The sequence below is a fragment of the Bison bison genome, unplaced genomic scaffold, assembly GCF_000754665.1.
Source record: "Bison bison bison isolate TAMUID 2011002044 unplaced genomic scaffold, Bison_UMD1.0 scf7180017864289, whole genome shotgun sequence".
In the NCBI taxonomy this organism is placed as follows: Eukaryota; Metazoa; Chordata; class Mammalia; order Artiodactyla; family Bovidae; genus Bison; species Bison bison.
The window spans coordinates 11,956,894-11,969,266 of record NW_011494861.1 but is presented as its reverse complement, the minus strand read 5'-3'; the positions used below and the strand labels follow the sequence as shown (position 1 = coordinate 11,969,266).

The 12,373-nt window shown below is 50.0% G+C and overlaps 1 protein-coding gene across 4 annotated transcripts in view; it reads left to right on the top strand.

The window, feature by feature from the left end:
* FBLIM1 (filamin binding LIM protein 1) overlaps positions 1-12,373 on the top strand; it is a 27,500-nt gene that overhangs the window by 4,950 nt on the left and 10,177 nt on the right. For all 4 annotated transcript variants that reach the window (XM_010850038.1, XM_010850036.1, XM_010850035.1 and 1 more), the window contains 4 exons: positions 1,016-1,282; positions 6,334-6,524; positions 7,385-7,502; positions 9,010-9,179. In XM_010850038.1, coding sequence (XP_010848340.1) covers positions 1,036-1,282; positions 6,334-6,524; positions 7,385-7,502; positions 9,010-9,179 — 726 coding nt within the window. In that variant the 5' untranslated portion in view covers positions 1,016-1,035. The remainder of the gene's footprint in view (positions 1-1,015; positions 1,283-6,333; positions 6,525-7,384; positions 7,503-9,009; positions 9,180-12,373) is intronic.

The following is a 12,373-nucleotide window of genomic DNA, read 5'->3' as shown; positions in this document are numbered from 1 at the left end:
ACCAAAAATAAAGAAATAAATAATTTTTAAACAATTAAAGTGGCATTAAAAGTCAATAAATGTATCCATAAACATATTGGTAGGTGATGCAAATCAGCGATGGGGTACTTGCAATACACTATTCTGGGCAGGAGCCGTAGGGTGGGGCAAGGCCCGCCTGACTTGCACTCTGTGTCTGCCTGGGGGTGTCAGATGATGCCCCTCAGTCTACTGCAAGGCTGTCTGACCACTTGGGTGCTGGACATCCTCCCCCCTCTACCTGCCAGGACGCCACGGTGGGAGGATCCTACCCGGACGATTGTACGTTTTGCAGTTGGTCTTATGAAAAATGGATCTTCCCTTTCTCAATCCAGGAACAGCATTTTAACCTCCTCATCTAGCCCCATTCTTTCATCATCTCAGAACCCCCATTCTTTCAAACATCTCAGTTCCCGATTTCTCTCTCCCCTACGGGGGAGGGAGCAAAGTCATAGTTTCCAGTTGTTTGCACGAGAGAAAGGCAGGCAGGCACACCCTCTGATAGACGCTCGGTTCTGTTTCTTTCTCCTCCTTATTGGAGATATGCCAATGACCCTGCCAGACCCCAAGGCAATGACAAATCTGGAAGGCCGCACTCCTGCCCACTGAGATGGAGTGGGGACTAGTCATCTGCCTCTTTTGTTCTCATCACAGACTTCACCAAATCCCTGCCTGGGCTGCTCTCCATCTGGAAAAGCAGGGTTTACAGCTATCTCCGCACTCTGACTGTGGTTTTGTGACTCAAATCGCAAGAGGGACTTACTGTTAAGTAGAATAGACTCCAGGCCCGAGATTTGTTTGCAAAATGTCCAGTGGAACATGTAGAGAAAAGGCAAGAGGCAGAGGGATTGATGAGCAGAGAGGAGAATTTCTGCCAAACCCTTCAGCTAAATAAGAGATCAGGTGACCAACCAGAGCCACCAGGGGTGCGGGTGGCTCAGTGGAGCTGGCCTGAATGTTGGGGACCTCAGCCTTCCTAGGAAAATCCAGATCCCAGCCCCACCAGAAGCTGAAACAATGGCCTCCAAGCCTGAGAAGAGGGTCGCCTCGTCTGTCTTTATCACCCTGGTGCCCCCACGTCGAGATGAGGCTGTGGTTGAGGAGGTGAGGCGAGCAGCTTGTGAGGCCTGGCCTGGCCGCCCCTGGGAATCTGCCCCCACGAAGGCACCCGGGGCTGGCTCGATGGGAAAGCTCCGCTCCTGGATGCCCCCTGGCAGGGCTGCAGCCCCAGGGCCAGCTGTTCCACCTCAGCTCTCCAATGGAGGTAAGAGGGTGAGGGCACTGGACGAGGGAGGCTGGCTCAGAGGCAGCACTGAAATGCGGAGGAAAGGGCAGGCTCTCGGGTCATTTGTTGAGCACCTACTGTGTTCGAGGCCGACTCTGGAATCCACCTGCCTGAGTGTGAATCCTGACTCCTTTACTTGTTGGCTGTGTGACTTTGGCAGGCCACTTTACCTCTCTGTTCCTCAGTTTCTCAATCTGTAAAATGGAAATAATGATAGTAACCACCTCAAAGGGTCCTCGTTGAGGATTAGATAAGTTAACACATATGGAAAGTGTTGCTCCCAGGATCTGCCGTGTGAATACCTATTGTTTATTATTCAGAGCCAGACACTGGGGATAAAACTTATATCCTAGTGGGGGAAACATAGTAAAAACATAAAATATCATATCAGAAAGACACAAAGACTGTTTCAGAATTAAACACAGTAAAGAGTTGGGGAGGTGCAACTTTTTATGGGTTAATCAGGATGGCTTCTCCAAGAAGGTAACATCTCAGCTCAGTTAAGACTTAAAGGACACTATAGAGCTAGAAGGGAAATGGGAACAGTTAGTGCAAAGACCCTGAGGCAGGGATGAATTTGGTAAGTTGAAGGAGCTGAGAGGTAGTTTTGTTCTCTGTTGAGCTCTACATTCACTTGCTGTGTGATCTTAGGCAAGCTGTTTCCTTCTTTAAACTTAGTTTCTTCCTCTGGAGGATGGAAATTTGGTCATGTATGTGATGTGAAGGGGCTTCCCTGGTGGCTCAGTGGTAAAGAATCTGCCTGCAAATGCAGGAGACATGGGTTCGATCCCTGGTCTGGGAAGATCCCCTAGAGAAGGAAATGTCAACCTTACTCCAGTATTCTTCGCTGGGATATCCCATGGACAGAGGAGCCTGGCAGGCTACAGTGCATGGGATCACAAAGAGTCTGACAAGACTTAACAACTGAACAAGAGCAAATGTGATATGAAATCTCAGCTATCGGAGAGTAGCAAGGAGGGATGATGCCACCAGGGCCTGAGGCAGCTGCTCGTCTGAAGGGCGCCAGCTGGAAACAAGGAGGCACTGAGATGCTCAGTGCTGGAGTCCTCAGGTGCCTAGTCAGGTTCCTGCTGTTCCAGAGTGAGGCTAAGGAAGCCTTGTGCATCCATCACCATGAAAACCACCTTAAGACCAGAAAGTGAAAAAGTGAAAGTGTTAGTTGCCCAGTCGTGACTGACTCTTTGCAACCCCATGAGTTGTAGCCCACCAGGCTCCTCTGTCCATGGAATTTTCCAGGCAAGAATACTAGAGTAGGTATCCGTTCCCTTCTCTAGGGGATCTTCCTGACCCAGGGTTCAAACCTGGATCTCCCGCGTTGCAGGTGGATTCTTTACCGTCTGGTCACCAGGGAAGCCCCAGAGACCAAAAGCAAATGTCGGTTATAGGAAGCCAGACACAGGAGGGAGAAGGGACCACGCATGGACATTCATATAACGCGCTTCTTCAGTATAACACAGCCTCCTAGACTGGTCTTTCCTTCCTAACGACACATGCCAAGAACATCCTCCTGCTACTTCTCCTTTTTCCTTGCGGCCATACCTCGCAGCTCGGGGCATCTTAGTTCCCCAACCAGGGATGGAATCAAAGCCCTGGCAGTGAACTCCCTGAGTCCTAACCACTGGATCACCAGGGAAGCCTTGTAGAGAAGAACCTGGACCATGATGACCAAGATTCACACCTCAGGACATTGACCCGATGGAAAAAAAATTATGTTCCTTCTGGGTAGGAGAGGGGGAGCCTAGGAAATCGAGTTTAGATGCCAAAATGCCAAACCTTCTGGGATGTCTTCATGACTTATTGGAATTATAGACAGAAGATCCTGGGAGTGTGGTTGTAAAACCTGACAGGCCTTCCTCAGTGGGGGATAGACGTACAGTGGCCGGTTAGCCATGTTGCTGGCCAACTTGGCAATCTCGGGGCTCAGCCCTGCTTGGAGTAAGAAGTTCTAAGTGAGCAGAGGTCATAAGCCTGACCACAAAACACAGAGGTGGGCTCTGGGGGCCTACCTTCTGCTTAAAGCCAGATCTACAGCAGGCCGTCATCTGACACCTGACCTATGCTTGTCCCCTCAGGAATGAATGAATGAATGAATGAAAGTCACTCAGTCATGTCTGACTTTTTGCCACCCCATAAACTATACAGTCCATGGAATTCTCCAGGCCAGAATATTGGAGTGGGTAGCCTTTCCCTTCTGCAGAGTATCTTCCCAACTCAGAGATCAAACCCAGGTCTCCCACATTGCTGGTGAATTCTTTACCTGCCAGCCACAAGGGAAGCCCTGTCCCCTCAGGAACCCACCAGCATTTCTTGAACCCTTTCATCCTGGCAGAAGTCTCCCCTCTCCCTCTTGAATTCCTGCCCTGGCTGGGACCTGCCCACCCTTCACATCCAAATGTCGAGAACCTCAGGCATTTGGGAGAGGCCTCAGTGCTTCTGCTCTCTCTCAGTGACCTGGTTCTTGACTCAGTCAGCTCATGTAGCACAGATTCGCACACTTTAGCAGCCTCAGCATCTCCTGGGGGCTTGTTCCAACCCAGCCAGCTGAGCCCCACCCTGGGCCTTCCTGATTCAGCAAGTCTGCGGTGGGGCCCAAGAATTTGCATTCCTTACCTGTTTCCTGGTAACTGATACTCTGGCCCGGGGACCACACTTGGAGAATGAGTATCTGGTCCGCAGGTAGGACTTACAGATGAGTAGTTCTCAAAGTGTGGCCTTTGAACCTGCAGCATCGGCATCACCTGGGAAATGTAAATTCTAGTGTAAATTCAGTGTCATTTCAAAAATGTCAATTCCCAAAGCTGACTCCAAACCTGCTGAATCGGAAGCGCTGGGGTGGGGCCCATCCTTTGACTTTTGGAAAAGCCTCTAGGTGATTCTGGGGCCGACTCAGAGGTCTAGAACAAGCTTTCCACCTGTACAGCCCTGGAGAGAACAGAGAGGGCTTATCTTTGTCGAACTGGTGGGAAACCTAAAGCCAGAGAGGTGCCTCAGTGAACACCCAGGAAATGGGACCAGAGCCCAGGCCTTCAGGCAGCCGGGCTTAAACCCCTTCTGTCTGCTCTCCCTGGGTGTTTAGGGCGGTCTGACCTCGCTGGAGCCTGGCCGACCTCATATGCCCTTGATAGGAGGTGGGCAGAGTGCCTCCGTGCTCTTTCTGCCAGGGCATTATTAACAGCACTCACCCTGAGTGTGGCAGTGGACACAGTCCTGCGCTGTGCTTTCTCTCCTGACCCCTCCAGTTGGAGTTCCAGGAGGAGTTCCAGGAGGAGTCCTAGGGAGTGGGCAGGCCCTTGTCAGGACAACCTGGAGGGGAGGAGGTTACACTATCATGAGTGTAAGAGTCAGACCCAATTTAGTAATTAAACAACAAGGAAAACAGTACAAGGAGCCCCTGTATATCCCACATCTGGTTTCAGCAATTATTGACATTTGGCCACATTTGTTTCATCTGTTCCCTTTTTTTTTTTTTTCTCTTGTGAAGTATTTAAAGGAAATGCCAGTAATCAAGTCATTTCAGCCCCACATACGGTAAGAATGGTTGTTTTCTTACATAACCTCAAGTCCAAATAATATATAAAAAAATCAACAGGAATGCCTAGGATTATCTAATAGTCTATCTGTAATTGACATGCTTTCCCTTGTCTGCAAAATGAGGGGAATTAAATGAGATGATTAATCCTTTGAATTGGAACCCGAGTGAGATCCATAGCAGTGCTGGCCAATAAAATACCATGTGAGTCACAAATGGAAACCTTATGTAATTGAAATTTTTCTAGTATCCATCCATGTGGAAAAAAGTAAAATGATATTACTTTTATCAATGAGATATTTTACATTCTTTTTTTTAGTACTAAGCACATCTCAAGAGCCATATGTGGCTGGTGGCTTCTGTACTGGACAGCACAGATCTATACATTATATAAATCTCTTAATTCTAGGGACGCCCCCTCTCTTGATCTCTCCATGCCCTTAATTTCTTGCAGAAACAGTCCATTTCTGTAGAATGTCCTGTTTGCTGACTGGTTCTTTTGGGTCCCTGGGTGGTCTCATCCAACTTGTCCCTCTGTTCCCCCTCACTTTTTTTTTTGGCCACACCATGCTGCACGCAGGATCTTAGCTCCCCAAGCAGGGATCGAACCTGTGTCCCCTGCAGTGGAATCACGGAGCCCTAGCCACTGGCCCTCCAGGGAATTCCCTTGGCTTTTTTTTTTTTTTGTAAGGCATTTCATCAATGCCGGCCATCCCTTCTGATATGTAACACAAGTCAGAAGACGTCTGATGTCTGCTGGGGTTATCGGTGGGTTCGGGTGGTGATGGTGATAGTTGAGCAGCTCCTCTGGAAAGTTCCCTACTGACTGTCGTCCCCTTGATACTTTCAACACCTGATAGTACTTACCTGAATCTGTTATGTAACTGGGTGGTGGTTCCCAACCTTGAGTGGCGTCAGTGTCACTTGGAGGACTTCCAAAACACCCATGACCAGGCGCTGCCCCAGAGCATCTGATTCTGCAGCTCTGTGGTAGGCTGAGAAGTTGTGCTTCTAACAAGATCCCAGGTGATGCCGCTGCTGCCGGTCCAGGAGTGACACCTTGAGAATCACTGTCTTAGGAGCTGGTTTTGCTTACATTTGAACAAGGCCCTTCTCATGGGGTTTCCAGTGCTCTGGCACCCCGCTGGGGGAGGCTTGTTATTGAAGGCTTTGGCAGCCACTGTGTTCTGAGCCTGGGCCACATGCCAAGCCCTTACCTGCATCATTTTACTTAATCCTCATGAACCACCCTAAGCGATTGAGACCCATGTTCCAGTTGAGCAAACTGAGGCTCAGAGAGATGGTTTCTTGCTTAAGGACACCCAGCACGTCAGTGGTGGTGTCAGCGCTGGAACCCAGATCTGGGCGACACTGGACCTGAGCCCTCAGCCACCATGCTGCCCAGCCTCCTGGGTTAGTGTCACCTCTTCTGCGCACCTGCAGAGACTCTGGCCAACCCACCTGCTCCCTCTGGTTGCAGGGTGTTCGCTTCCTCCTCCGCCCCTGGACGTTGACGATGCACTTCCAGACCTGGACCTCCTCCCACCTCCGCCTCCGCCCCCTCCAGCGGACCTGCCCCCTCCTGACGAAGAGCCCCACTCCGCGATGGGGGCATCACTCATTTCAGACTTAGAGCAGTTGCACCTGCCCCCTCCCCCACCCCCGCCACAGGTACTGCCGACGCCTGGTACCTGATGGAGCTCCACGGGTCAAAGGAGGGAGGGTTGGGGGGTGGGGGCTTTCCAGATTTTAAGCTTGGAGGTTGTTAGGTCCCTTCTCCTACTCGAGGGCAGCCCCTCTAAAAAGCTCTTTCAGGCCGGTAAAAGTTGGATGTGTTTCTCAAGATCCCTGGAGAAGGGATGCCACACCCTGTCCACATCAGTACTTCCATCAGCTCTGAGGAGGACATTCCCCTGCATCTAATCTAAATCCTTCATCCTGCAGAGGAAACCCATCTCTAACCCTCTGCCCTTGACAGGGGCATTGTAGACATAGGAGGGTTCCAGGCCGAGGGGAACCATGACTCTAGGAGATTCCTTAGAAGCAGAAAGAAATACCATTGACTGGGTAAAGGAACCCAGAGCAAGGAGTTGGGAGAGCTGGCCTCAGTTTATGCCTCTTCACCAGGGGGTTCATGAAGGGGGCTTTCCTGGTGGCTCAGCAGTGAAGATTCTGCCTGCCAATGCGGGAGATCCTTGGTCCAGGAGGATCCCACATGCCACAGGACAGCTAAGCCCTTGCACCACAACTACTGAGCCTGTGCTCTGGAGCCACAGCTATTGAGGCCCCAGAGCCTGGGCTCCTCTGCAGCAGGAGGGGCTACCACAGTGAGGGGCCCACTCACTGCAACTAGAGAGTAGCCCCCGTTCCCTGCAACTAGAGAAAAGCCCAAACAGCAACAAGGACCAGGCACAGCTAACAGTAGAAACTATCAAAGCGGAGGGGGGCTAATTGTGCCTGGTGCCACCAGATGAGGGGCAGAACTGTGTGGTGTCCCTGTTGGATGACTCTTCTCCCCTCTGTCCCCACAGGCCCTGGTGGAGGGGCCTCCACTGCAGCCTCGGCCCAGTCATCTCAAGCCCGCAGAGGAGGAGCTGCCGCCCCCTCCCGAAGAGCCTGTCAGCTTCCCTGAGAGAGAGGCCTCCACAGGTATGACCGGAAGGAGTCTGTGTGGCCCGCTGGGCCCTCGTGGGGCCAGCATGGACTTTAGGGAGCAGCTGGGGGAACAGGGACCAACTCACAGTACAGTAATGGGCCTTATAGTTGTGAGGCAATTTTATTTTTACTGCCTTAACCTTTTTTTCCTTTATAACTAAAATCCATTGAAAACTTGCCGTGATGGCAAAAATGCCTGGAATTTTTTCACTGTTTTAAGTTTTTGAATACATAGCACCCTTACATAGTACAAAATAAAAAGCACAAGGAACTTCTCTGGTGGTCCAGTGGCTAAGACTCTGCATTCCCAATGCAGGGAGCTCAGGTTCGATCTCTGGTCAAGGAACTTGATCCCACATGCTGGAACTAAGAGTTCGAAAGCTGCAACTAAAGATCTTGCATGCCACGTCTAAGACCCTGCATGGCCAAATAAATACAGAGACAAATTTTTAAAGAATAAATAAAAATAAAAAGCACAGAAAGGCACATTCCAGATAGACAGTCTGTTAATATCTGGTGCACATCCTTTCAGAGGTGTCTTATGCATATGCAAGCAGATGCAAATATATCCTTCCTCACAAATAGGAGCGAGCTCTGTGCTGTTCTGCACTTTACTTTCTTTTCTTCATTCAGTCTTAGAACGCATTCGCATCAGAACATAAGGAGTTTTCTTGTTCTTTTTCACAGCTGCATAGTATTCCTTAGCTGGGCCTGACTACATGCATTTAACTGGTTGCCTGTGGACAGGTGCTCAGGTGGTCATGCTGAGTGAATTGCCTTGCACCTAATCATTTTGCCCGTGTGCAAGTTCTTGAGATAAATTCCTAGAAGAGGAGGCACTGTGATATTTTTGCCAAGTTGTCCTTCTTGGTCATCCCCATCTACATTCCCACCAATGGTGTCAGAGTGCCCATCTGCTCACAGCTTCTCCAGCACTGTCTGTTACTCATTTACTAAATGGCTATTAAGTGCCTACCATGTACCAAGGCCTCCTCTAGTCCCAGGTTATGAAGTAATTCTTCTCTGACTTCTTCCTGTGTTCTTACGGTTTCCCTTTTCACATTTGAATCTTTGCTACATTTTGAATTAGCTGGGTGTAAGCTGTTACTATGGAGCTGTCTGTCTTGTGTTGATTTTTTTGCAGATGGCAACTCATTTGTCCTAACACTACCTGTCTGAATTTTAGCTTTTTCTCCTTTTTTGGCCACACTGTGTGGCATGTGAGATCTTAGTTTCCCCACCAGGGATTGAACCCAAGGCCCCAGCATTTGAAGCACAGTCTTAACCACTGTACCTCCAGGGAAGCACCTTGATTTTAGCCTTTTAAAGGCCACTCACCTTCCTTCTTAATGTCCCTCATGATCCTCCACATGAGCTGAGGCTGTGCTTACAGCCTCTGGGGGTTTGAGGAAGAAACCTGGCACTCTAGCTAGGTCCTGGGTGGTGACTGGGTACAGTTCTCCCAGGCTGGGAGGATCACAGCCTGTTTCCTCTACCCTAGACATCTGTGCCTTCTGCCACAAGACTGTGTCCCCCCGAGAGCTGGCCGTAGAGGCCATGAAGAGGCAGTACCATGCCCAGTGCTTCACGTGCCGTGTCTGCCGCCGCCAGCTGGCCGGGCAGAGCTTCTACCAGAAGGATGGGCGGCCCCTCTGTGAACCCTGCTACCAGGTAAGCCCAGCGCCGTTTCCCAGGTGCCAGCACTGAGCACCTCCTTTCCCAGAATGATCTGAGGAGGTAGGCGCTAGTGACCCATTTTACAGATGAGGAAGCTGAGGCTCGGAGCGGAACTCAGCCAAGGTGTGTGCATTTCCCATGGCTGCTCTAACAAATGACCACAAACTCGGTGGCTTCAAACAATACACACTTAATTCTCTTTTGATTCTGGAGGTCCAAGGTCCAAAATCAGTTTCACTGAGTTAGAATCAGTGTTTTCCTCCCTCCGGAGGCTTTAGGGGAGAAGTCCATTCTCACCTGTTCCAGCTTCCAAAAGCGGCATTTCTTGGCTCCTTTGTCCTTCTTCAAAGTCAGCAGTGTGGCATCTTGCATCAGTTTCTTTTTTCTCTCTTTCTCTCAGGTCTCCCTCTGCCTTCCTCTTTTAAAGATACTCGTGATGACATTTGGGGCCCACATGGATGACCCAAGCTGACCTCCCCATCCCAAGATCCTTAGCTCAGCCACACCTGCAAAGTCTCTTCCGTTTTCTTTCAACTTTTTGTTTTGTGATCGAGTCGGTTAACAATGCTGTGATGGTTTCAGGTGAACAGCAAAGGGACTCAGTCACATGTGTTCATGTGTCTGCTCTCTCTCAGACTCCCTGGCCATCCAGGCTGCCACATAAAAGTTGAGCAGAGTTCCCTGTGCTGTACTTGCTGGTTATCCATCTTAAATATAGCAGGTGTCCATCCCAAACTCCCTGACTGTCCCTTCCCCCAGGAACCTTAAGTTCATTCTCTAGGGACTTCCCTGGCAATCCATTTGTTAAAACTCCGAGCTTCCAATTCGGGGCATGGGTGTGATCCCTGGTTGGGGAACTAAGATCCCACATACTGTGTGGCATGGCCAAAAACGAAAGTTCATTCTCTAAGCCTATGAGTCTCCCCATTCCAAAATCCTTAACTCAGTCACACCCGCAAAGCCTGGTTTGGTTTTTTTTTGGCTGCACTGCACCGCATGGGAGTGCTGAGTCCTTACCACTGGACCACCAGCGAATTCCCTGCAAAGTCTCTGTTGCCGTGCCAGGTAGTCACAGGCTCCAGGGCTTAGAACCTGGGTACCTGTGGGGCATCATTCAGCCTGCCACACTGTCACAGTCTGGTCAGTGGTGGAGCTGGTGACCTGCCCCGGCCCTGGCTGGTTCTGGACCCTGCTGTGGTCTTGCCACTCCCTCACCTAGAGCCACGAGGTTCCAGTGTGTGGTGTGATGGGGCATCTCTGGGTACCACGTGTAGCCTGGAAGCGCTAGTTTGGATGCCAAGGTGCTGGAATTGCTAACTCTCTAGTGGCACATGGTGGCGTTTCTCCGTGTGGTATACAGACCTCCCTTAAGCATCCCTGGGGGTGCAGTCAACCTCACCTTGTCCTCAGATTAGTGATGCCTGGCAATCTGCATTTTTAACAAGTCTCTCCAGTGATCCTGATACACACTGAAGTCTGAAAACTACTGATTTGAAGGGTTAGAACATTTGGAGTCGGGACTGTTTAGAAAACTCCGAATGACCTGATCCCAGGCAGTGAGGTGCTACAGGAGGAGAGAGGAGCCAGGCTGTCCCACCCTAACCCCCTGACTCCATCAGTGTGACTCCTCTGATGTGCTTATGCCCTTCCCCAGCTTGGATCCAGGCAGGGGTGGAGCAGTGGCGGGGAGAAGGGATGAAGGTGGGGTTTTAGCTGAGAGCAGCCAGGAGGGCCTTCAGCAGCCAGTAGAGGGGGAAGCAGGAAATGCTGGCCCCACCTGGCACATCCGTCCAGAGGAAATCAGGTTAAGGTGAACAGGCTCACAGCCAGGAAGGGGAAGAGACATGCAGGAGAAGAGGTAGGTGAGTTAGCGGGATGCGCTCTGCTGTCTCAGTAATACCTACCCTGTCCTCTCTTCTTCCTCTCTCTGTCATCCCACCTCACTCCAGAAGGGATTTGAGGCAGCTTGTAAGAATGCACATATAGAGACTTCCCTGGTGGTCCAATGGCCCAGACTCCATGCTTCCAGTGCAGGAGGCCCAGGTTTGATCCCTGGTTGGGGAACTAGATCCCAGATGCTGCAGTCATGACCCAGTGCAGCCAAATAAATAAATACTTTAAAAAAAAGAATGCACATAATAACTGTAATCAATAATAATGTTATACACTTAAAATTTTATTAAGAGGGTAGATTTCATATTAGGTATTCTTACCACAATAACACAAAAAAATTTTTAAGGACACATATAATACTATGAGAGGGCTTCCCAGGTGGCGCTAGTGGTAAAGTACCCACCTCCTAATGCAGGAGACATAAGAAGGTTAGATCCCTGGATTGGGACGATCCCCTGGAGGAGGGCATGGCAACCCACTCCAGTATTCTTGCCTGGAGAATCCCATGGCCAGAGGAGCCTGGTGGGCTACATACAGTCCTTAGGGTCACAAAGAATCAGACACAACTGAAGCAACTTGACATGCACACATAATACCATGAGATATCAAATAAATTGATAAAACAGAGGAAATCAAAGTAGAAAGTGAGATGAGATCCAAGGAAAGTTAGTACTCCAAAAATACGTGAAAGGCCCTTATCAGATCAGATCAGATCAGTCGCTCAGTCGTGTCCGACTCTTGGCGACCCCATGAATCGCAGCACACCAGGCCTCCCTGTCCATCACCAACTCCCAGAGTTCACTCAGACTCACATCCATCGAGTCAGTGATACCATCCAGCCATCTCATCCTCTGTCGTCCCCTTCTCCTCCTGCCCCCAATCCCTCCCAGCATCAGAGTCTTTTCCAGTGAGTCAACTCTTCGCATGAGGTGGCCAAAGTACTGGAGTTTCAGCTTTAGCATCAGTCCTTCCAAAGAAATCCTAGGGCTGATCTCCTTCAGAATGGACTGGTTGGATCTCCTTGCAGTCCAAGGGACTCTCAAGAGTCTTCTCCAACACCACAGTTCAAAGCATCAATTCTTTAGCGCTCAGCCTTCTTCACAGTCCAACTCTCACATCCATACATGACCACAGGAAAAACCATAGCCTTGACTAGACAGACCTTTGTTGGCAAAGTAATGTCTCTGCTTTTGAATATGCTATCTAGGTTGGTCATAACTTTCCTTCCAAGGAGTAAGCGTCTTTTAATTTCATGGCTGCAGTCACCATCTGCAGTGAGTTTGGAGCCCAGAAAA